At 38.9% G+C, this 22,859-nt stretch overlaps 1 protein-coding gene across 1 annotated transcript in view; it reads right to left on the minus strand.

The window, feature by feature from the left end:
- LOC104272134 (anoctamin-4-like) overlaps nt 1-20,863 on the minus strand; it is a gene marked incomplete at both ends in the record, with an annotated part of 111,809 nt that extends 90,946 nt beyond the window's left edge. Inside the window, 2 exons of the mRNA XM_009867044.1 lie at nt 2,648-2,758; nt 20,657-20,863. Of these exons, the coding sequence (XP_009865346.1) occupies nt 2,648-2,758; nt 20,657-20,863 (318 nt within the window). The remainder of the gene's footprint in view (nt 1-2,647; nt 2,759-20,656) is intronic.
- Between the last annotated feature and the right edge of the window lie 1,996 nt (nt 20,864-22,859).

Consider the following 22,859-nt stretch of genomic DNA (forward strand, 5'->3'; position numbering starts at 1 on the left):
GTTTTACCTGTAAGCTACATTTGAGGGAATGTGAACTAGCTTTTTCCTGCCATTAAAACTGCATTGGTATAAAATATGAGACCGTGGAGATACTAGAATTACTGCTTCCTGAAATGCTTTGGGTTGCAAAATATTTGAGGTTTAAGTGAGTGTTTTGAGATACACAACTTGATGTGTTAGAGAGTGAATGCATTTGGGGTCTCAAGCAGAAAACTACTGGATTACTCTGAGGATCTGTGAGGAATAAAAAAATCTTATTTCAAGGTAACTTACAAATACAGCACATCTCAGCAGTGACTAGAAGTTTTGGAAGAAGCGAATCTCAGCTGGTTAGTGAAATTAGCTACTAGGACCCATCCAGATTGCCTGTAGTAGAAAATTGCTTCTATCTGAAGTACACAGATAATTGCTATACTGGTTGGTAGCTTCAGCAAGTAAGCAGAGATGTGCTGAACTACCTTATCAGTGCTAAAGGTGTCTGTTACCTTTTCCTAGTTGCAGCAAAGGTGTGCTGCTGGTGAGAAAGTCAAACTCTTTACATTGTTGTTTGCCTTGCTGTGTACAGTTTTGAAAATACACTCTTAGCATTTCAGTCACTGACACTAAATGTGAGGCCCTAACATTTGCTGAGACCATTTTTCTACCCCAGGTTGCACTGGTCACTTAAAAAAATTAAGTCAAAAAATACTGTTCCACAAAACTAAATAAATAATTTTAAAAGCAATTACCATTTACTTTAATAATAGTGATGGTACTTCAAAGCCAACTCTCCTGATTCCTGTAGCTAGCTCAGCCACTCCACTTCATGGACACAAGCATCTAGCTACATGGCCAAATGTTGCTAAAAAGCATAATCAAGGCTCCATCTTTTCTGTTCTCTTCAAATCATGACATGCATATATCCACAAACAACCTTAACAAAATGGTATATGATAATTATATAATATTTATGCTTTTTGGGAGACAGATTGGTACTAGAGTGTAGCCATGTCTTTTTAAGCAGTGAAATTTAACAAGAAGACAGAACAGCACACACATTGCTACAAGTCATATTAAGAATTCCCCCTCTAGTTTTGATCAGCTTAAATATACAAACTCTTTTCTCCCCATCATGATCCATTTTGCAGGAAAAAAAAACAAAAACCAAACCAAAATTACTTGATAATTCAGAATCCCTTGAGGATCTGAAAAAAAAAAAGGTGGATATGCAAATATTTTTATCCCAAATATAGCAGAATTATATATTCTGAAAACTGAATGCTGGGAAATTCTGAGTAAAAGTCCATGCACAATCTCAGTGGGTCCACAAGACACTTTGGACCGAGAGGCTGATTTAGTCATTTAGTTATTTTAGTGTTTGTGTGGCAAGATGGAAGCATGCTCACAGATCATGTTTCTGTTAATTAAGTTTCATTTTATTACAAATAGTTACATCAAGCCATTGAGTATACTCTAGCTTTGGATAATGCAAGCTGAAGATTATAATTCCAAAATATGCTCTTTGGAAGCTTCTAGGCCTATCAGTAACATTGAAAAGTGAATTTTCCTTAAAAAATCGTACTAGTAATATTTATAGTAAGTGTAGAGGATTTCTACAGGTTAACAATGGTAGAAAAAACTATTTGGCTTAAAAGCATCAATATTGGAGAACAGCAAAAAACGCTGCTACTTTAGTAAGTGCAGTCTCTTAGAAGAGACTGAGCTGAAAGGTAAAATCACTCAACAGAATTGGTTCTGTTTAGCTCAAACCAGGATGTCCATAATAAAAATACTGAATAGAAAACACCTCTTTAGCAGAAATTTGAAAAGTAGAAAAGTTTAAGTATGAAACACCAAGAACCTCTCTGCCTCTTGTACTACATGCTATGTTTCTGTAATAGCATACATGTATGGTTTTGGGTATTTGGATACAAACACTTTTCTGCACTCAGTAAAGCTGGCAGATACAAGGAGGCCATCCTATAGATACCATGCAGCCCAGAACTTATTATCATGTTAAATGATAAATTCAGTGACTACACAGCAGATCAGCAGGGAGGATGTCTTCCACTGGTGTTAACAATAGTATTTCCTCTAGCACAAATCTTGAGATCATTCTGCGGTTGGATTTAAGAAGGGTGGACCGATCAATTCCCAGTCCACAGCACATTACATGTGAAAAGAGACAGCTTCACACAGTATCTAAGAAATACAGACCTTCAGTAGTTTTGATAAACTCATCACTTCTGCTCCCAAAAATTACTAGCTGCAAAAATCTGAATATATCCCAACATTTTAGAACAGCTAGAACTTCAAATCCAGTCTTAAAACCCAGAGTGCAGCATCTGCACAGCATTATTAGTTCACAGAGCCATTCAAGAATGTAAGAATGGATTAAAGCAATAGGAATCAAAATATTTCAGATTATTTCTGAATAGGAAATATATGCTGCTGGAATCCTTAGCCACATAATAATCTTACTATGATGTCTCTGATAGGAGATTTCTTACCGGCTTTCAATAACCCATTGAAATCTCTCAAGAGATTTTACTAATGCATACTTGCTTATCATTCCTTTCATCACTTTGTTCCTTCAGTTATAATTTCAATGCATCTCAATTGATTCTTCTACTATAAAATCAAATTTTGCATCCAAGGAATAACTTACTTTCTTGTATTGCATTAAGAATTTCTGAAAAGTCCACATCTGTCTTCTGTATGTCTGGTTTTATCCATATTTGCGTTTCCAGCCGGTTAACCTGCAAATCCTCTCTTCCTTCTGAAGAAATTGAAGAGATTGATGGGGTTTGTGACAGTGCAGTAGAAAATCCAGCTGAGGGGCTTTCAGATGAGGGCACATACACATTGAATAAAGCTACTTAACTTTTTTCCCCTTAGTAGAACCAATTTTTCTTCAAAAAGCTTTAGGTAGAACATGGATTGATTTAAAGCTACACAGAATGAAAACATTATTCTCTGCTATCAGCAATGATGCAGAATCACCACTGGCAAGTCCCTTGTCAAGGTGAACACGTGCCACCCTTCCATGAGCATCTGCTGATCACACCCTCTACAAAACTAACTCCAAAATGTGAAAACGGATGAGAGGTGTTACACATGACACAGCACTACAGGACCAACCAGACTAAAACAAAACACACTAACACACAAGGGATGAATTGTCTCAAGACAAAAAAACAACCATTAGGAAAAGAAGAGCACGGACAGCATGTTTTGGCCACAGAGCACCATAAGTTCTCAGATGCCAAGCTGATGGCATGCCATGGTCTAAGGAAGCTCTCCAGGACTGCAGTCCTTTTTGAAGAAGGTCACTCTGCTATGTACAGGTTGCTGTTTAAAATTAAAAGCACCACAGAATGAAAACATAGGCCAGTGGCTCACAGCTTCAAATCTATTTGCATGTGTAAACAGGCACAGTGTTTGTGCATTTCAGTGTTCTTTCAACGTGAGCAAAGAAAGCGAAGAGGTTTTGAAAACAAACCCATTCCACGCAAGAGAAAGGTAGCTAGCTGCACATCAAGAGTAGACAGGAAAAGGTACCGGGCAAATGGACTTAGGCTGCTGGCTACAGGGTACTTAGATACAGCCAGAGAGAAATAGGGAGCTACTGGGCATAAGGCTGTTTTTTAAAGAGTGACATCCATACCTTTCACTAAAGCATCTGTTAGAGATGACCCTCTTGAGTAACTAACACACAGAGTTAGCAGAGAGCTGCAGCAGTCAGGGAGATGTCTGGGAAAGGACATCACAACAAAGAGGCCATGGTGGAAGAAGAAAATGTGACGTCATTTAGTCCATTACTGTGCCTTCACTAGAAGCTATCCCTCATGCTTTTGACAGATGCATTTTCTTCTATTCTACAGTCTGCCTCTAACAAACTTGTTTTGAATTTCCTTCTAGCCCATTACATCTTCCCCCTCCCATGATCAGTACTATATTCCCTGGCACAAAATTACTCAAGACTATTTTAAAGACCCTTCTTTACTCTTTTGGAAATACAGATCTCAAAATACATACACCAGCTTCAGCCTTTTATTATTTCCTGATGATAAAATATTATAAATTCAAACCATCTCATGTTCACCCCAGTGTATTCTTTTGTTCCATAGCAAAGACACACTGTTAACATCAGAGACAGCTCTCCTTGCAGATTCCTGTAAAGTGATCTGTCATAGCAACAGCAGGAGTCAGCATTTAATGATGTAGAACAAAGAGAATTTCTTAAGTGAAACAGCTGATTATTCATATAATAGCAGCCTAGGGAATTCTGCAGATGGCCTCAGAGATGGGACACTAGGATTCGCCCCAGAAGAGAATTCTATGGACCAAGAAAAAATCCTGTAGCTGCTGGAAAAGATCCATAAACAATAGAATGAAAGTAGAGAAGTAAGCAGTGGACAGTATTTCAGTTAAGCAGCTTTGCAAGTGATATGACTCAATTTCTTGTTAAATATTCAGCTACCACTTTCAGCATATACCACTATATTTGCATCCTGAAATCCACCAGCCTTTCTTCTCCATTCCAACTCTAGTTAGAGCAAATTAACAACAATACTGACAAATATAATATAATCCCTCTTTGGCCAAACCTGACATACTTCTGACGCCCGAGTCATTGCTCCTCAAAACACAAGAAGGTAGCAGGATCCCTGCAGCACCTCCAACAGATCTGAGCTAATTGGGTCAGGGAGAGAGGAACAGACAGCCAGCAATGGAGATCCTGAAGTGCTGGTATCTGATGCGTTATCTAACCACAGGGCTCTTCATGAAACGAAGCTGCTAGAGAATGTACATGTTCAATTTCAAAGCCACTTTTTAATTAATAAAGAATACCGTCTAGAAAGTGGTCAGAAAAAGTCCAGCCTAAACCTGACTATTCTTCAGCCTGCGAAGCCAAGACAAGTTTTGCCGCATTCAAATCTCATCTCCACTATTTGACCCCTTTGCAGTATGGGGTCCTTCCAGAGATCCACACATGTTGCAGTCTTTTATGCCTCTCTGATTCACAGTAGCTTTAACTTCTGGCATCATTGCACAAGTGTCAGCTCGACAACATCATCCAGTCTGATTTCACTCAAAATTGTAGGCATAAACTTTAACCAATCATTTGTGATATTATAGGATCACAGAACGGTTAAGGTTGGAAGGAAAGGACCTTGAAGATCATCCAGTTCCAACCTCCCTGCTGTGGGGGTTGGAATACTAATACACAGCTAATCACAAACTTGCCTTCACTGACACACAAAAAAAGGAAATCTATCTGCCAGCAACATGGCTTTTAAATAAGTGGATGCAGGAATATTCTCTTCTCCCATGATCTTCCTGGTGTCAATAAATAGACTTGAATCAGGGCACATTTGCTTTTACGCTCCTCCCCCTCTGTCAGCACTCGCTTTGAAGGAGGGAGTTAACTGAAACAACCCCTACGTGATGGGTTGTCAACTGGCCAAATTAATGATTACCGATTTGTGGTTGGACAGAGGTTTTAGCCTGGCGGTTCTTTGGAAAAAGCCACAGTGTTGTCTCTCATGTCCCAAAGAGATTTATTTTCTGTGTCTTACCACAGATCTCCAATACTACAAACCAAGATAGTATCTGCTGTCATTGTTGATATTGAGGGATCACTAACACAGCTTCAGCATTTCCTTCTTGCTCTAGCATCTGTTGATTTAGGTTTTATCAGTGACGTGTCCCACTGAGCAAACTCTAAGCAATATTGTCTGGGAGGCTGTGTGGGAAAGACCCTTTTTCCACAGAAACATGAGAAATAAAGAAACACAGATGAAAGTGAAGCAAATATTAGTTTTATCAGATTTTATGTGATTTTACTAAAAGATCAGTCTGAGATTTTTCTCAACTCACTGAGATGCTTTAGTTCAAGTGAAGTCATATTTTAAATTAGCTCATGGCATTCACTCTGGTTTACTCACTGATGCATAAAGTAGTGCACTTTTTCCTTTCTTTGTTTTGAAGGGTCTCTACTAATTAGGTTATAAGAACAAATAAGATATTAAAAAAGCATTTCAGTTTCAGAGGCTAAATGACATGGTTCGTTATAAACTAGAATTTTAACGCACTTCTAAATATTAAAATTATCACCTGTATCAGAGAAGTGAATTACGTAGCAAGGTACTTAATATGATACTAATGTTAAACAAGATCATTCCCACTGCAGTAAGAGAGATTTTGTGTATGCTAAGAAATAAGAACACACTCAGGGATTTTGACAGATGAGGCCTCATATCTAATATCTAACCAATTATCACAATTGCCTTTTCAGACATGAACTTTCCAAGCTAAAGTCTCTTTTCTTGCACAGTAAACATCAGGAACCAGATTTTGAAAGCCTGTGCATTTTTATACATGAACTATCATGTGCAAATCGTATTTGTAGATGGACCCTCGCACGTTGTGATCTGAAATTGAGCACAAGCACTTAGATGCACAGAAAAATGCACACAGTTTCAGTATTGTGCACCAAAATAAAGGATATAAAACTGAGGAAACAAGTGCTGCTACTTCTCAATGCACAGGGAGAAAGAAGGAAATTCTATATCATATTTTTGCATAAGAAATCCTATATGTGGCACTTCAGGAGATGGTTTAGTGTTACGGTGGTGTAGGGCTGTAGGTTGGACTTGATCTTCAGGTCCTCTCCAATCTTTATAGTTCTATGATTCTATATCATATCCTTTTTTGTTCCTCACCAATCAGTAAAGTATTGTAATATTCTTTCTGCCTAAGCATTTTTTCTCTCCCGCAGCATGAACAGAACGCCATTGATACTCTGTGCATCAGTATTACTGCAGTGTTTATATTAGATATATCTTCATATGTTAAAATTATTTAATTTCTTGTTGCTGCTCTTAAAACTATCAGGTACAATAGTACAGAGTTTCACACTGGAAAAAAATTGTTGATAAGACAAAATACCACATAAAAATTAGAGAGAAGAAACTGAGGAATAAAGAAATAGAGTTGTAGGAGAAGGAAATAATTAGGTATTTTTAAAATACATGTGACCAACACCCACATTTTGAAACCAAAATCAATTTTAATTTATGGGTCTGTAATTACAGAGGTCCAAAATTTAGTATTAGCAGCACCATTTGATTTCCTACTGGTCAGCTTCAAATTAAACATGAAACATTCGTTCCTCTTGCCTAACTCTAGTGTAGATATTGCATTTCTCAATGGAAATAAAAGAAAGGAAACAAAGAAGAGGACATTTCAGAGTTTTCATACAACTCTTTTATCCAGTTTGTGGGGTTTGTCCTCTCCATGTGCATCTAAGACATTTCCTAGAAGTACAGGCTGAGTTCATGCAGAAATGAGTTTTGTGTCGTGAAGGATAACTTTTTCAGTGTTTCCTTTCCTCTTGAGAATAAAAAAAAAAGATGCAATATTAGTGTTTTTCAAGATCTGTTTTTCTTCTCCCAACGAGGATTTAAGAGAAAGAAACTTTGGAAATATCAAAAGGTGTTTTGGGCAGTCAGGCTATCACTGATGACCTGCAGGCCACCAGTGTGCAGGGCAGTGACACTGGTGAGTCCTGCTCACCTTTCTCCTGCGGTCCTTGCTTCCCGCATGAACTCTACTCACACACTGAGGCCTCGCTCCCAGTTGAGCCAGTGCCTACCAGCGAGGTGGCTGCTGATGCAGCCGTACAGGATGGAAGTTCCCTCAGACCTGCATGGTTTCTCATCAAAAGCCTCACTTCAGTCAGGGCAAAGGCTGCATGTCCTCTTTCCACAAGTATCTTCTCAGCATATGATGCAGAAACACATCCTGTGTCCTGCCTCAAGCTGCCTGCCCCTTCTCCACACAGAAGGAAAAGGCTCAATTTTCAACCTGCAAATCTTTGGACCATCAGGCCATCACCTAACTACTTTCTGGAACAAGGCGATTACCCAGAAGCTTTCCTTCTGTCCTTGCTCTTTACCACTAGCACTAAGCTTCCTCAACTTTACAGCTTCAACACAATTCCAGATTTCTATAGGGAAGTGTGGGGTGAGGTGACAAGTTCCCTTTTTCTTTCATTTTGATGTTTGTTTCCAGTATGGGGTTCCTTCAGCAGTGGGGATAAGGACAGGAAAAGTCCTGTGTTTAATTCTGTTTATGAGAACTTGTTGACATATGTGTTTATTTTAGTGCAACTGACCAGGGTAAGACCACCCATCTGCCACATCTGCAGTAGTTTCTGTGTGGGATGGCAGTGCCAGCACATAATGTACCTGTAGTGAAAAACTGGGAGTAACTGATTTCCCTAATTTGAGGTACTTACTTTTACCTGTGTAGGTCACAGGATTTGCACTCCCTCTATCTACAAAGCACATCCCCAGTTTTGGAAGAATTATAAATAATGGGTAATGATACACGTTGAAAGAGCTGCCTTTGGAGACTTCTGATTTAAGACAAAGCACTCCATTATAACAGCATTAATACACAATGTGCTTCCAAGACTGAAAATATTGAGCTCCCTGTGGAATATTTGCAGACCTTTCAAAAACCTCTGACCTGGTAGATTGCCATACATGTCTATAAATAGATAAGTGTATACTTTGTCACTATTCAGCATAGCTAATCAAATCTATCAATATGCAGAACCATTTGTCTTAATGGTTTTCTCACTAATCGACAAAATAATTTGTCTGCATGTTAGTGTCCAAGAATGAAAAGCTGAGTGTAAAAGCACAAAAATGCTTGTTAGTTTTGAACGTTGTTGGAATAAATACATAAAGCTACTTAATTTTTCCTAAGAAAGTCCAATGAATGTTAAGAAAAGAACAAAAAAGGAATTCAAAACCCAATCACTCTGTTTACCAAGAGGAAACTATGCCATAGCTGTCCCTGTACATGGGCGTGTCAATGGTATGGTTATAAAACTACTGGAATTATTTCTGAAAGGCAATTTACAAATAGTTTCTCTTTGTTTTGCAATACACTGTAAGGCATGACATATGTTTAATTATGTTAATACGAACTCTTATCTTCCAGAAGCAGCACTAGAGAAGGCGAGATTTCTAAACACCTAATATTACTAGTTTATCATAGACAAAGGCATTTTAAAGATAAATGGTGTCCATTCTCCTCTCCATTAAACCCTGGCTGACATCAGAGACAGGGAAATCCACTCAGACAAGTAACTACAGAGAGGTGGGGAGTCCTATGATCAGCGCTTCTTCTTCTCTCTCTCTCGTGCTGTTTGCGTTTTCAAAGGACAAAATGTATGGATAACTCTTGGTGCAAAGCCATACCTCAAAAATCTCCTCTGCTGTCAAAATAGCCTGAACATGGTGCTACGGGAACAGGGTCCTTCTGGCCCTCAGTTCTTGCAGTTCTAATCAGTCACTGCCCAGAACGAACTGTGGGCACGGGGACAGACAAACTCACCAACACCATGCTTTTATCAAGTGAGAGGCAACAGTGAGTTCAAACAGGAAAACAGCTGAGGAGAGCTGACAATGCACGCCTCCCAAACAAGAAGAATCCAAACCATTGGACTGCTGTGAAAAAGCAAACAACCTAAGGATGCTTTCCACAGAGCACTTGAGCTCTCAATCCCCAGGTGTAAGAAATCAGGCAAGGAAGGCAAGAGAATGGCATGGCTGAGGTGAGACCTCTTGATCAAACTGAAGGGCAAGAGGGAAATGCACAGGCAGTGGAAGCAGGGACAGATATCCTGGGATACCAGCCTGGTTGTGTAGGGATGGGAAGGCTAAGGTGCAGCTGGTGCTGAACTTAGCAAGGGATGCAAAGAATAATAAGAAGGGCTTCTACAGGTGTGTCAACAAGAGAAGGAAGGCCATAGAAAGCCTATTCCCTCTATTGAGCAAGACAGGCAAACTAGTAACCATAAATGAGGAGAAGGCTGAGGTACTGAACAACTTTTCAGCCTCAGTCTTCATTGGCAATCTCTCCACCTACACCTCTTGAGTGGATGGACCATAAGATAGGGACCAGGGAAGCAAAGTCTCTCCGACCATAAGAGAAAAACTGGTTCACAACCACCTGAGGAACTTGAATGTACCTAAGTCTATTGGACCTGATGAGATGTATCCCAGAGTCCTGAGGGTAGAACTGCTGAGAAGGGATACTGGTGGACAGAGAGCTGGACATGAGCCGGCAATGTGCACTTGCAGCCCAGAAAGCCATCTGTGTCCTGGGCTGCAGCAAAAGAAGCATGGCCAGCAGGACAAGAGGAGGTGATTCTCCTAACCTGGGGTACTTTGTTCAGCTCTGGAATCCTCAGCACAAGAAAGACATAGACCTGTTGGAGAGCGTTTAAATGAAGGCCACAAAAAAGATCAGAGGACTAGAATACAATTCCTGTGAGGAAAAGCTGACAATGGTGGGATTGTTCAATGTGGAGAAGACTCCAGGGAGACCTTATTGTGGCCTTTCCATACTTGAAGAAGGCCTGTAAGAAAGATGAGGACAATGTTTTTAGAGTCTGATGTGAAAGGACAAGGGGTAATGGTTTTAAATTAAAAGAGGGTTGATTTAGACTAGATATGAGGGAGAAATCCTTTACTGTGAGCCTGGTGAAACACTGGAACAAGTTGCTCTGAGAGGTGGTAGAAGCCTCATCCCCGGAAACATTCAAGGTCAGATTGGACAGAGCTCTCAGCAAACTCATCTGATTAAAGATGCCCCTGCTCACTGCAGGCGAGTTGGACTAAATGACCTTTACAGGTCCCTTCCATCCCAAAACATTCCATGGTTTTATGAACCTCTTTCTTCAATTTCCCATCTATTCTCAAAGGATACCGCAATGTTCTGAGAGTTGAAAGGACCCAAACGTCCACACAGAAACACCAAGCGCAGTATGTTTCATGTTCCTACATTCAGTATTTCCAATTATCTGTGTCTATGTAGTCCCTATGCAGATCCTTACACAAGCAGTAGGGAGACAGTGTTCCACAACAAGCCTTCGGAATTACCCCCTAGAAGCACTTCACTGATAATACAAAGAGACAGGACATGGAAGTGTGTGCTCTCCAACTAGGAACAAAGTTACCCTTTTCAAGTATGACAGTGCCCGATTGAGGAATCCGCAGGACACAGTCTGAAAACAGTACAAAGCCACAGTGTGTAACTTAAGCAGAGACAGGTGCATGTTGCAAATGAGAATCTGGAAAGAAGTCAGAGAACTAAAGGGACCAAACAATTCAGCTCATTTCATATTACTCCTGTTTATATAAAAATGAATTCCCTTATATAAAGGAATTTTTAGTTCTGCCTCTTTCCTCTTAGGCAGTGATTGCACATATAAAACAGTTATCAAAGATCACTATCGCTTATGTTCAAACATTTGTCCATGTTTGAAAAACCTGTGGTGAATGATAAATCCCTTAGTTACCATCTACCTTTAAGAATATCAGGGGATGTTAGAAGGCAATTAGTGAAGAGGAGAGGGGGAAAACATTTGCTGAATGAACTGTTTATTGCAAAAACCTTGTCCAGTTCTCAAGTCAGCAGTTTACTGATGAGAGAAGCAGAAAAGCTGGTTGCACTGAGATAAGAGTCATGACCTAACAGGTAACTTCAGGGCACCAAAGACCTACTCCATTATAACATGGAACATCAACACAGCTTTTACAAGATACCAGATGTCTCTTCCAGGTGGATTTTAACGTAATAACCCATCACAGAGACTCACGTTATAGCCTATTGATGCCTTCACAGTCTAAACACACCCTGCTAATTCATTCCTGCAGAAAGCACCAGCAGCTAAACCACTTTGGGAACGTCAGCTGTCCTGTTTCACATAGGTATGTGAAATGATCGTCCTAAAGACAGGATAGCAGAACAGAGATCTACCCTGTGCAGGATCCTATTTCTGACAGCAAATGCTTAGGTAAGGAGAATATGAACAGGGCAAGCACATCCAGTCTATCCCCAGTTTGTCCCTTCTAGCTTGCAGAGATGTAGAGATTTCTGGAGTGGAAGGTTTCATGTAGATGATAATGATCCATGGCTACCAACTACCCTTTCCTCTACAAATTTTTTCCTTTTATACCTACTATCAGTTGTGAGCTAACAGGTAGCCATCATATTCCTCCCTCTCCCTCCTACTTATTTTGTTTCCAGTCTTCATGAGCAAGTGGGTCTATGCCTCAGCTACAGCGTCCTTGTGAGCCCTAACACCCAGGCTATGGCCATGAAGCCCAGAAATTCATTGCCAGTGCAAAGCCTTTCTTACTTTAATCTTGGGCAAGAGGCATCATGCTGAACCTTTGAAATATGCATTCCTGTACAGAAGCTAATTGTGAAGCAGTGAATCCCACCCTAGTCTGTCACAGGGAGAAGATAACGGTTCCAGTCTACCAGTCTGGGTGTATTGAGACCTGATTAAGGAGAGGGTAAGATAAATATCGTCATTCAATTACAAATTGGAGTTGAAGAACAGAAGCAATATTTATATATTGATTGTGTAAAAAAAATTCTTTTCAGATTTTTAATTTATCTTTTGGAGAACCTCTGAAGCAGCAGGAAAATACTGGTGCAGTTGGCTTTTCTCATAAAGCCCTGTAACCAAGACCCAACAAGGAGAAATAGAACATTTTGCCATTAAAAGGCATGGACTTGTTTTGGGCTGTTTACACAGGATGCCTGTAAAAAAGAGATTATTTTCAGTAACTGGCATTAAGTAAAGTCCCCTCTGCAAGCCGTAGGAGAGCATCTGACCAGCAAGGGACATCATTTCAGGCATTCTGGTGGCACAGAGAGCCTTGAAAATATGTGCCATTTCGATGACACTTAAAAGTCTTCTAGTCTCATTGAAGTAGAGGCTACTTCTTTATGCCATCAAACAGGTGCTGAATTCCTTTCCTGTGCTAGGTGCATTCCTCAAGCAAGGTCTAAATGAAGTACTGACCTATAGTGTTATCTCCCTTTTTCTATTTTAAGTATCCTGAATGTTATTAGTAATTAAGAGCTAAAAAATATGCATGTTTTGTGCTCCATTGGGCCTCTGAAGCACAGCATGCCACAGAACTGCATACGCCAAGGAGGTAACTGGCAAATATTGTCTCTCTGTGGAGTCATCCAGCATGCAGAGAACACATCTGCTTTCCTGAGACATCCAGGCACTGAGGGCACAGGGAAGGGCAGCAGTCTGCATAACCCAAAGGGAGTTCTCTTCTGGAACAGGGAACAGATCAAAAATGATGCCACCTATGCTTTGTTGCTGTCTTTATGCCTGATGTAAACTGTGATGTTGAGTTTTATGCAATTCTTTGGTGATTTGGGTTTTTTCTGGGGTTTTTTTTTGGCACTGTTTGGAATTTCTAGTGGGTTCTGATACCTAGATGCACTTACCCCTATCATAACTACTCACCCAAGAAGCAAGCCTTCCACAACCCTCACTTTTTTTTTTTTTAATTTTAAGGAAGGATCTGGCTTAATTTTGGGATTTCAAAACGAACTAGCAGGCTTGGTGTTAAGGAAGTGGTCTTGCTGTCTTTTTTACTGAAACAAACCTGCTGTGGAAATTAGTAATGCCATGCAGCCTTGTTACAGTCAAATCCATTGTCTGAACTTAAACGCATCTCTGCCAAAGAAGAAGCTAGTTTGTTCCATTTTTGACAGTCTACATGCAAGCATCATTCCTTGGAATATATGGAGCATATTTTACATTAGAAATAGAGGCTTACATAATACTAAGCCCCATTTAAGAAAGAACTATAGAGCTAAGAAAAAGCTATACTTTTTCAGTCAAGCATTACAGGAACATAATAACTGATTATTCAAAGTCTCTCTCATTGCTTCTTGAATTTTAAGCTAGCTCAGAAATACTGCAAAATTTTATATATAGTCTATTTTCCTCAGCAACAGCTAGAATGGTCAAGAACTCAATTTTTAAAATATTATTAAGGTATGCTGGTCTCAGGACATTATAATCTTGCCTTGGGATCAGTGATATTCCATTTGGTGCCAAGCCACATCTGCCTGTTCCTATTTTGGACAAGCTTCTCCTTGAGAGGAAATTCTCTGAGGGTGGAACGATTGAGAACATCCACAGAGAGAGGCATTTTAGAGCCTCCATGAGGCAACTACACATTGTAAACTAACAACAGTTATGTGAGTCAAAATCTGAAGGTAAGCTGCACCAGTTTTAAAGTAACTATAGATAATTGATTGCAAGAGTGGATGAAAGATCATTTTACAAAAGCAAACAGGAGACTGATCAAAGCAGGAAGGTACAAAAAGAAGTCTTTGAAAACAGATGAGCTCAAAAACATGTGCTCCCCAGAGAAGTAGAACACTCTCAAAGCCACCACTTAAAATTATTAATATCATTTTTGAACCCCCTTTTTGAGGCCATGCACAGGTCCCAGGTAGCTACAGTACTTGTGTGTCATATGCAGCACAAATTGATACAGAGGGATGCAATTTCTACGTAAATCAAATATTTTTAAATTAAACAAACTAGACAGCATTGAAAAAGAGTGCTTCCTGCTCTAGCTTTTAAAAAAATTTCCCTAACATACTGTTTGCAAAAGTGTTCTCCAAACTGCTAGAATGAACGTTTCAGGAGACTTTAGCAGGAATTTTTGAAGAATTGGCTTTTGCCCTAGAAAACTGATGAATGAGATAGGCTGAGTGACTAAGTGAAGTGATGGAAGATTTCAGGCTCTGCATCATCTGCTAGCTAGTTCAGCTCCTAAGTTCAAAGTACCACATAATCACCATGCGATGACCTGTCACTCAGCCCAATGACAAAAGGTCCTCATCATAATTGAGGCAAACTGTTCTTTTTAGGAGCTTTGCAGAGGTGCCAGAGCACCAATAGTCAGAGAATGAACTGTCTCTGTGTTCAGTAGGGATGTAGTTCCAGCTTATGCTTGAGGTAACAGACATGGAAGAAATTTTCTTTCATGCATTGAACTTTCATTGCATTGAATGCAGGCTTTAGATAAAGAGAAAAGTTAAGCATGCAGGCTGGTTTATCAGACATTAATGTCCCTTCGCATCGCAACATTTCTTGTAAACATATTTTTTTTGTAATATGAAAATTAGTTTAATGAAGTGAATGTATTTTTTTTTTTAAATCTGCTTGCTTTATCCGTGCTTCATTCCACATGGGAGGAAGTTTTACATACACCCAGCAGAAGGCATATTCAGAAAGACTGCTCTCCTAATAATGTTAGACAAGTAAGATAACGTTGCTACTCTCAGCGTGAATTCAAATTTTGAGGTGAGTTTACATCAGCCATTCCCACACTATGCATGCATTTGCTGCCAAGAAATATTTGCATGACAGAGTGTTCTGGCAGAATTATTTGCAGTTTATTCTTCTAGTCCAAGAGATGTACACCGCACTTCCTGCCAGTCTGCAAAGCAGGGAGAATGCAATTTAACCAACAAATCACATCTAACTAACACGGATCTTCCAAAGACCATTCAAAACCAAATGTGAATACTGACAAGCATGTGTACATTTTGTGATGAGAAAAGGATATCTTCTGCACAGTAAATTATCATTTTTGAAAAAATCAGTTCTAGCTTCCTTGATGACTCAAAGTTTGTTAAGTTGTGACTAAGCTCATTAAACATATATTTCCCTTTTTTTGTTTTAGTTTTCATTGTCACAGTTTCAAGAATCATGCATTTTTCCTCATCTCTTAAGTCAGTTGTTGGCTAACACCACTAGCTCTTCTTTCTCATTTTCATGTCCAATAACTGTAGGCATCAATACAAATGCTACAGTTTGATAAGTAATAAAAAAGAGAATTCAAGTCAATAAAAACCATATCTAAAGGAAACACAGTCTCCTTTAACATTTATAACATACCTAGCAGGTACTATTTGTCACAAAAGCCAAGAAATTGGAAAAAAAAAAAAGATTTTCACTGAATTCCAATGACCCCACTAGATTTCCACCACAATGTCAGAAACTAGCCATTTCAGTAGGTGTTTCCTTGCCATTGAACATAAAGTTCTTCCAAATATCATGGATATGCCTAGATCATTTTAGGTATCAAGGAGTCTCCATTCAAAACTGTATTGTTCTCACCTTGAAGAAGATAATTTTGAACAGTAAACTACTGAATGCAAAAATTTCTGGAATATCTTTATGTGTTTCCTGGAATGAAGACTCTTTACATAAAACATTTAATAAATTTTGGAAACAAATTATTTCAAAGACAATGTTCCCTGTTTGTTGTGTAGATTGCCTGCAGAGCTGATTTGTATAAGTGATACAAATTTATATCTACATTATAACATATACACTTTTATATAAACCTCAAAAAGCATTAAGATTTAACCAGAGGCCTTTACAGAAAGCATAGAGAAAGAAAATCTTGCTGGGGAACCTTTGAATCCCTGTTATTACAGGTAGAGTAACAATTGTTATCAAGCATTGCAAGTTGAGAAGACCTAAGAAGATTCCAGAGTTTCACGCAATGAAAGAATTCACTTTACTGCTGCTTAGACTATTGAATACGGCAACTTCCTCACAGCCAGCAAATTTAATGACCCCTAAAGAAACTAGGTTTAGCAAGTTCTGCAGAGCCTGAGAATAAAGGAATTTGTCACCAACAGGAAGATGTAAGATAAGAGCAGGCAGAAACACAGAAACTAAAGTCCTGCTAACTCCATAGCAAAGGTGCGATGCCATCGGAAGTGAGGCAAGCATTTTTTTTTTTTTTTCCCCTCAGGTTTGCCTAGCCCTGACATTGAGGGGATGGACTGGAATGACAGTTTAAACTCCTCTAGTCTTGTTCACAGTACTTGGCTCTGCTCCTCTTACAGACCACCTAAATGCTTGTTACCATTGCTTTCAAAATAAACCTCCTGAGTGCAACACAGGCATATCAAATACAAGATATCTTCAGGAGAGCTGTAGCAATGAGCCAAAAGTTTGCCCCAAGTGCCTTGAACACTGTACTTAGTAGTCCATTAGTCACGATATACCACAACTGGGAGAAGGTAAGTGGAGGTTTCTCAAAACTAAAAATACTGCCCTTTCATAATTCTGAAAGGAATGCATATTTACCTTTATATCACTGCATCTAAACGTACCATCTGATTGCTTTACTTTTCTCCTAAAAGGAACTTTCCTTATAAAGGGGCTCCTGCAGAAATATCAGGAGGCTTTACCTCATCAATAATAGCTATTTTCTCCCACTCATTTCTCCATTTTCCTCTATGTTTTGTTTCAGTTACTTGATACCCTCTGATCTGCTTAAAATCAGAGCTTGTGGTTCTCCTTTGTGCTTGGTTCTGCTTGTGGCTGAGTAGTACTGGCAAGGAAGCAACGTGAAAAGAAGTGCTGTAACACTGAACAGTATATATAGTTCCTCCTTGGCATGTAGCTACCTATGAACTTCAATCAAAGGATACAACTGTCAGTTAGAAAGAACTCATGATAAATACTATAAGGTATCATTCTGGAAAGAAAAACAAAGTGGTGTACAGAAAACAGAAGCGGTATGTTGTCAGAGGGAAAAAATACACTCATTCATAACTGTCTTTTTGTCAAGAATCTTTTATTTCCATGGTTCTAGCCTCTCTGGTAAAGAATTAGAAATGCCGTTTTAAGCCCTCAGAATACCTTTCTGTATAATCTACTACACCTGACTTTTTTCATGGTCAGGGTATTTGTTAACTGGACAAAGGAAATATCAGACTGAATATAATGTATACTACTCCAGCACTGAGACTTACTCGATTATGGTAATAGCATTACAACAAAAGGAAGAACCCAAATTGTATGAGCTCTTTAAAGTTAGACTGAACAAAAACCTGAGGAATTTACTGTATGCAGTAGCAGGAGGATAGCTTGGAAAAGGGTGGTGTAAGATCTGTTACCTAAGTAATTAATATATGTCAGAACATTTTCTTTCTAAAATACCAAACTAATTATAATGTACAGCCTTAGATAAGGTACTACCATTGGTCAACTAGTGTATTAGGCTATTTATGAAGCTACAGCTGTTAATTTGTGGCTGACCAAGAATCAGTAACATATTCATACTGTCTGACCATAAACTGTCTTAGACTCTACATGCATGCAGTTCAAATGGCTGTAATTTAACCTGGACACAGAGACAAACCTAGCGGTCTTATAGAGAATTAAGAAGACAGAACCAAATAATAAAAAAACATTGTTTCATTCCAGATGAAACAGTGACACTGTAAGTTGCTTAAGAAAAGACTCTTGTCATACAACATATTAATAAAAATATATAGCCTTTAAGGCTCTGAGTACTATAAAATCCTCTTAACCGCAGCGAAGCTCATAATACTAAATGTCTCCTTGAACCAAGCTGCCAAGTATGCTTGCTGTAGGTCATAGATACTCCTGGTGTCTAAAGAGCAGAATATGGTAAAACTAATCCCATATGACTGTACTGAAAGTTAAATATCTGTTTAATAACTTCTTAAGTGATCAAGTGTATCTGGATGAAGTTTGCTAATGATACAAAAATGAGTGTGGAAACTGACACTTTGAAGGGGGAGTCACCCTCCAAGAAGACCTGGATAGGCTGGAAGAGTGGGCTAACAAGAACCTTACAAAGTTCAGCAAGGACAAGTGTAGTCTTGCACCTTAGGAAAACATAATCCAGGAGTACAGCACAGGCGGGGATCTACCTGGCTGGAGTGGGGCTCTGTGGAAAGGGACCTGGTGGACAACAAGATCACTGCGAGTGAACAGTGTGCTGCTGCAGTGGCAAAGCAAGCCAACACGATGGTGGGGTGCATCAACAAGGATATTATCCTACTCTACTCAGTGCTTGCTAGGACACACCTGGAATACTGTGCTCAGTTTTGGTCCCTGCTATACAAAAAAGATGTGGACAGGTGGGAGATGTTCCAGAGGAGAGCCATATGAGGAAAGGCTAAGAGAATTGTGTTTGTTCAGCCTAGATAAAAGAAGACTAGAGGAGACCTTATCACTGTGTTCCAGTATTTAAAGGGTAGCTGGAGACTCCGTTTTTTTACAAGGAGTCACCTGAAAAGGTGAGGGGTAATGTGTATGAGTTACTCCCATGGAGATTCTGATTGGACACAAGAGGAAAATTATTCACAATAAACCATTGAAACAATCTCCCCAGGGAAGCGGTAGATTCTCCAACATTGGACACTTAAGATTCAGCTGGACAGAGTGCTGGGCTAACTTATCTGGACCGTGTTTTTGCCAAGAAAGTTTGAACTAGATGGTCCCTTTCAACCTGGTATTCTATCACTCTAAATTCCTCTGAAGTGTCTGGTGACTACCTAAAAAGGGATCTTTTCTCAATCAGAAGCCAGTATATACTGCTTATATATAATTTAGAATTGAAGCACAGGATATATCTATCAACACATAGATGTAGACTGTGTAGTGGCTCAAAATGAACGTATTTATTGTGCATATTCAGAATATTTTTTTCACAAACTGTGATGCGGGGTTTTTTTGTCAATCCTTCAACACGCTGCAGTCATGATTATGTATCTTTAGCAACAACAGTTCTGTACTAGTAATTTCCATACTTCAAAGAAAAAACATAGAAGCTGAAGAAATAGAAGGGTAAACAAGTGAACAGAAGAACTGAAATAAACAAAACATATGGTTATGAGTCACTGTAAATTCTTAATTAACCTATATTGACAAAGATTACCGTGACTAAACAGCATGGGTGCATGAAACTCATGGCAGTAGACCTCCATAGCAACCCACAATAAATAAGCTATGTTTTCAACTTCTACAAAAATTAAACCATTTACTAGATTTGCAAGGTAATGGAAGCACACTAAGGATTTGCAGGCAGAACTGTCTGTCTTGCACAAACAGACTCTGCCTCGCAGCATGTGAGTAGCTGCATACAGGGTCCATCATTCCCTTTCCAGAGCAGCAACACTGGAAATTCTGGGAGACCTTTCAGTTTAGAAGCTACAAAACCGACTGCATGGGCAGCCTTAGTTCACTCTACTCAGGAAAGAAATTTGGAGTTTAATTCTCATTGTGAATAATGACTGAATATGGCCAGCACAAATGTACTCCTCTGTTATAAGAAAAGATACTTCTAAAATAGCTCTGGCAATTAACATAACAAGGAATGAACTCATGATATCAATTAGAATTTGATAGTTCCCAGGAGATTCTGACTTTCTTTTAAAAAGTTTCATCTTATTAACCAGTTAATGAATGTTGTAAAATCTCTTTCAGACTTAGAGTTTTTGTTTGCATTCTAGCAGCAAGACTTTGATCTATGCCCTGGATTGTGCCTTGTTCAAAACCAACATTAGCGTCGATTACTGAGTTCCACAGGGGATGCCTGTAGTCTCTAGATTATTGCCATTAGCTCAGGGCTTAACAGAATTGAACATATATAAGTGGAGCAGTATTGAGAAATAAGAGCCCAAAGCTCTCTCTGTATTAACATTTTGGATATCAATATCACCACACATTTTAATGTTTTTTTAATGATTAACCTTAAATTTTTATTTCCCACTTTCAGCTGTCCCAATTGTTTTTACTCTCTGTAATGTGTAACTGACAAAAACATACCAAACATAGACAAAACATCAATCAATAGCTTTGACAATCAATAGATTGATCTCAGTGCAAGCAGGATCTGATGCTATTAATATTAGCTTCACAATATCATGGCACATCAGACAAGAAATGGAAGTGAAAAAGGTGTCAAGGCAAATCCGTTACCTGGATGATGGGTTTTTGCTTTTCCACCAGCGACTGCCGAAATACTAGATCCAGAAGACGAGGCTTCCATTTTTATTGACTTTTTGACTTGTAAAAGTGAAGGATGCCCAACCACAGGCGGACGCTGTGACACTGGGTAGCTTGCTGCAATTCTCCTCTGACAGATTTGCGCACGCTTTTCAGCCCCATGAATAGATAAACTTATACCTGACAGGAATAAGAATTAGTACTGTTAGATACAAGAGACCAGCATTGAATAACTAAAATACAAAAATTGCCATGGTTGAAAATGGAGCTGTAACAGCCTTTTTGAAGAAGAAAAAACCCCGAAGGTAACAAACTACAAAAATCTGAATTTTCTATAAAAATTAAAACTGTGAACATCTTTGCTGCTTTGGTGCAGACATCAGAGTCAGTCACACTAATAGATATTTAAATTAATACACAGTCATGGTTTACTGCATTGCTGGCCTGCAGTAGAAATTATCTTACATTCCTTTAAAAAAACCCAAACAAACCCACACAGCTCATGCAGAACGATACTAATGAGGTAACTACCACAAACTTTATTAAGTAGCAGTTTTCTGATTGATGGACTAGAACTTGGAAATAACGGTTTCTTTTCTTTCAAGCATTCACAAGTGTTAGAAATTCTCATTAGATGAAAAACATGCTACACTTTACATGGTAACTAGCTTTTAAGGAAAAAGTAAAGATCTGTTTTGAGGAAAACAGTAAGGCTACAAGTAACAATAACATGACCTTAAGCCTGAAAAACATTTCCACTTTCACCAATCCTGTGAAACACTACCTTCAACACTAGAAATTGTCTTTCACGCTAAACATTCTCAAATTTGTCACAGAGCCTATTTTTAAATAGAAATTGTGATAAAAAACAGGCTTTACTTCTCCAAAGTGAAAAGCAAAGTTGAAATTTCCCGTATGTCTCTTTGTACAGTCTTTGAAAGAAATACTACCTTACAGTAAAAAATGCTGATTCTGACTTCCTTATGTTCACATTGATGTCACTGCTCCAACTTAATTTGAATTACTCTCAGCAAACTTGGGTGAAAACCTGTAGAAAATCTCTTTCAGACAACAAAGCTGAATGATAATTCTATGCTACTGTATTACAGTTCATTTAATTGTTAATTTGACTGGTTTTATCAGCAACCAATCTTTGTTTTAAAAAAACAAGTGAAAAACCATATCCAGATATAAATTGGTAAATGGAGAAACAGATGGAAAATCAGATGCTAAAAACTGGAAATGTGGATATTGTAAGCACATTGTAAGTTGCAGTCACTCAAAATCATTAGATATCATTAATCAGATGGCTCGATTTTGTGAAAGATGTCCCTCATCAAAATGTCCTAGAATGCATTAATGACTGCTATTTCCGTTTCATTGGAAGTCCATGTAGGTGAACCTTCAGGTCTTGACAGAAATTTTGCATGTCTGAAATCTTAATACAGTTTGAGACATAATATACTACTAAGGAGCAGAGAGCTGTTACTTCTGTAGGCAAATTGTGAAAACAGTGGGGTTGCACACATGAGGAAAGGCTGTGCAAATTCCTCTCCTTTAAGGCAGCTTTGTGCATTCAGAACTAAAGCTGCTTGCTTGCAACCTGACTTTGCTGCACTTCACCAGAGCTGATCTCCTCTACCAAGTGTGAATGGACGAGGACTCTCCTGCAGCATCTGCCCAGTTAGAGGGCTTGTGCAAGTGCCAGTTGTTTCTAAAGATGTGTTTCTAAAGAAGTGTTGAAATCCCATCATTTTAGCACAGATAGCAAATCCCAGCCACCTTATTCAGTTGATTCATCTTGGGAAAGGCAGCGCAGTATCCACATGAGCAGAATGACAATGGGCATGCCTGGACAATGCATTTCTTTGATCATGTTAGCCTTATAGCTTAGCCATAAGGGGCTTCAAACAGCAAGATGCTAAGCCTCAGCTGTAAAACAAGCTCTTTAATTTTTGTGCTATCACTAAAACCTCATGATGCTCAAAACATTGTTCAATTATCTCTAAAACATTAAAAATTTAACCAGAACTGTTTCCTTTTAGCGTCACCAGCTGCTGTCATATCATTTAAAACAACCATGCCTCTGCAGCTTACGACAGAGTCCATAAGTTATTCTACCAACACTAAACGTGAACCTGGCATGGGCACACACTTACTATCCAGATCTCAGTAA

The sequence above is a fragment of the Apaloderma vittatum genome, unplaced genomic scaffold (genome assembly GCF_000703405.1).
Source record: "Apaloderma vittatum isolate BGI_N311 unplaced genomic scaffold, ASM70340v1 scaffold8693, whole genome shotgun sequence".
NCBI lineage: Eukaryota > Metazoa > Chordata > Aves > Trogoniformes > Trogonidae > Apaloderma > Apaloderma vittatum.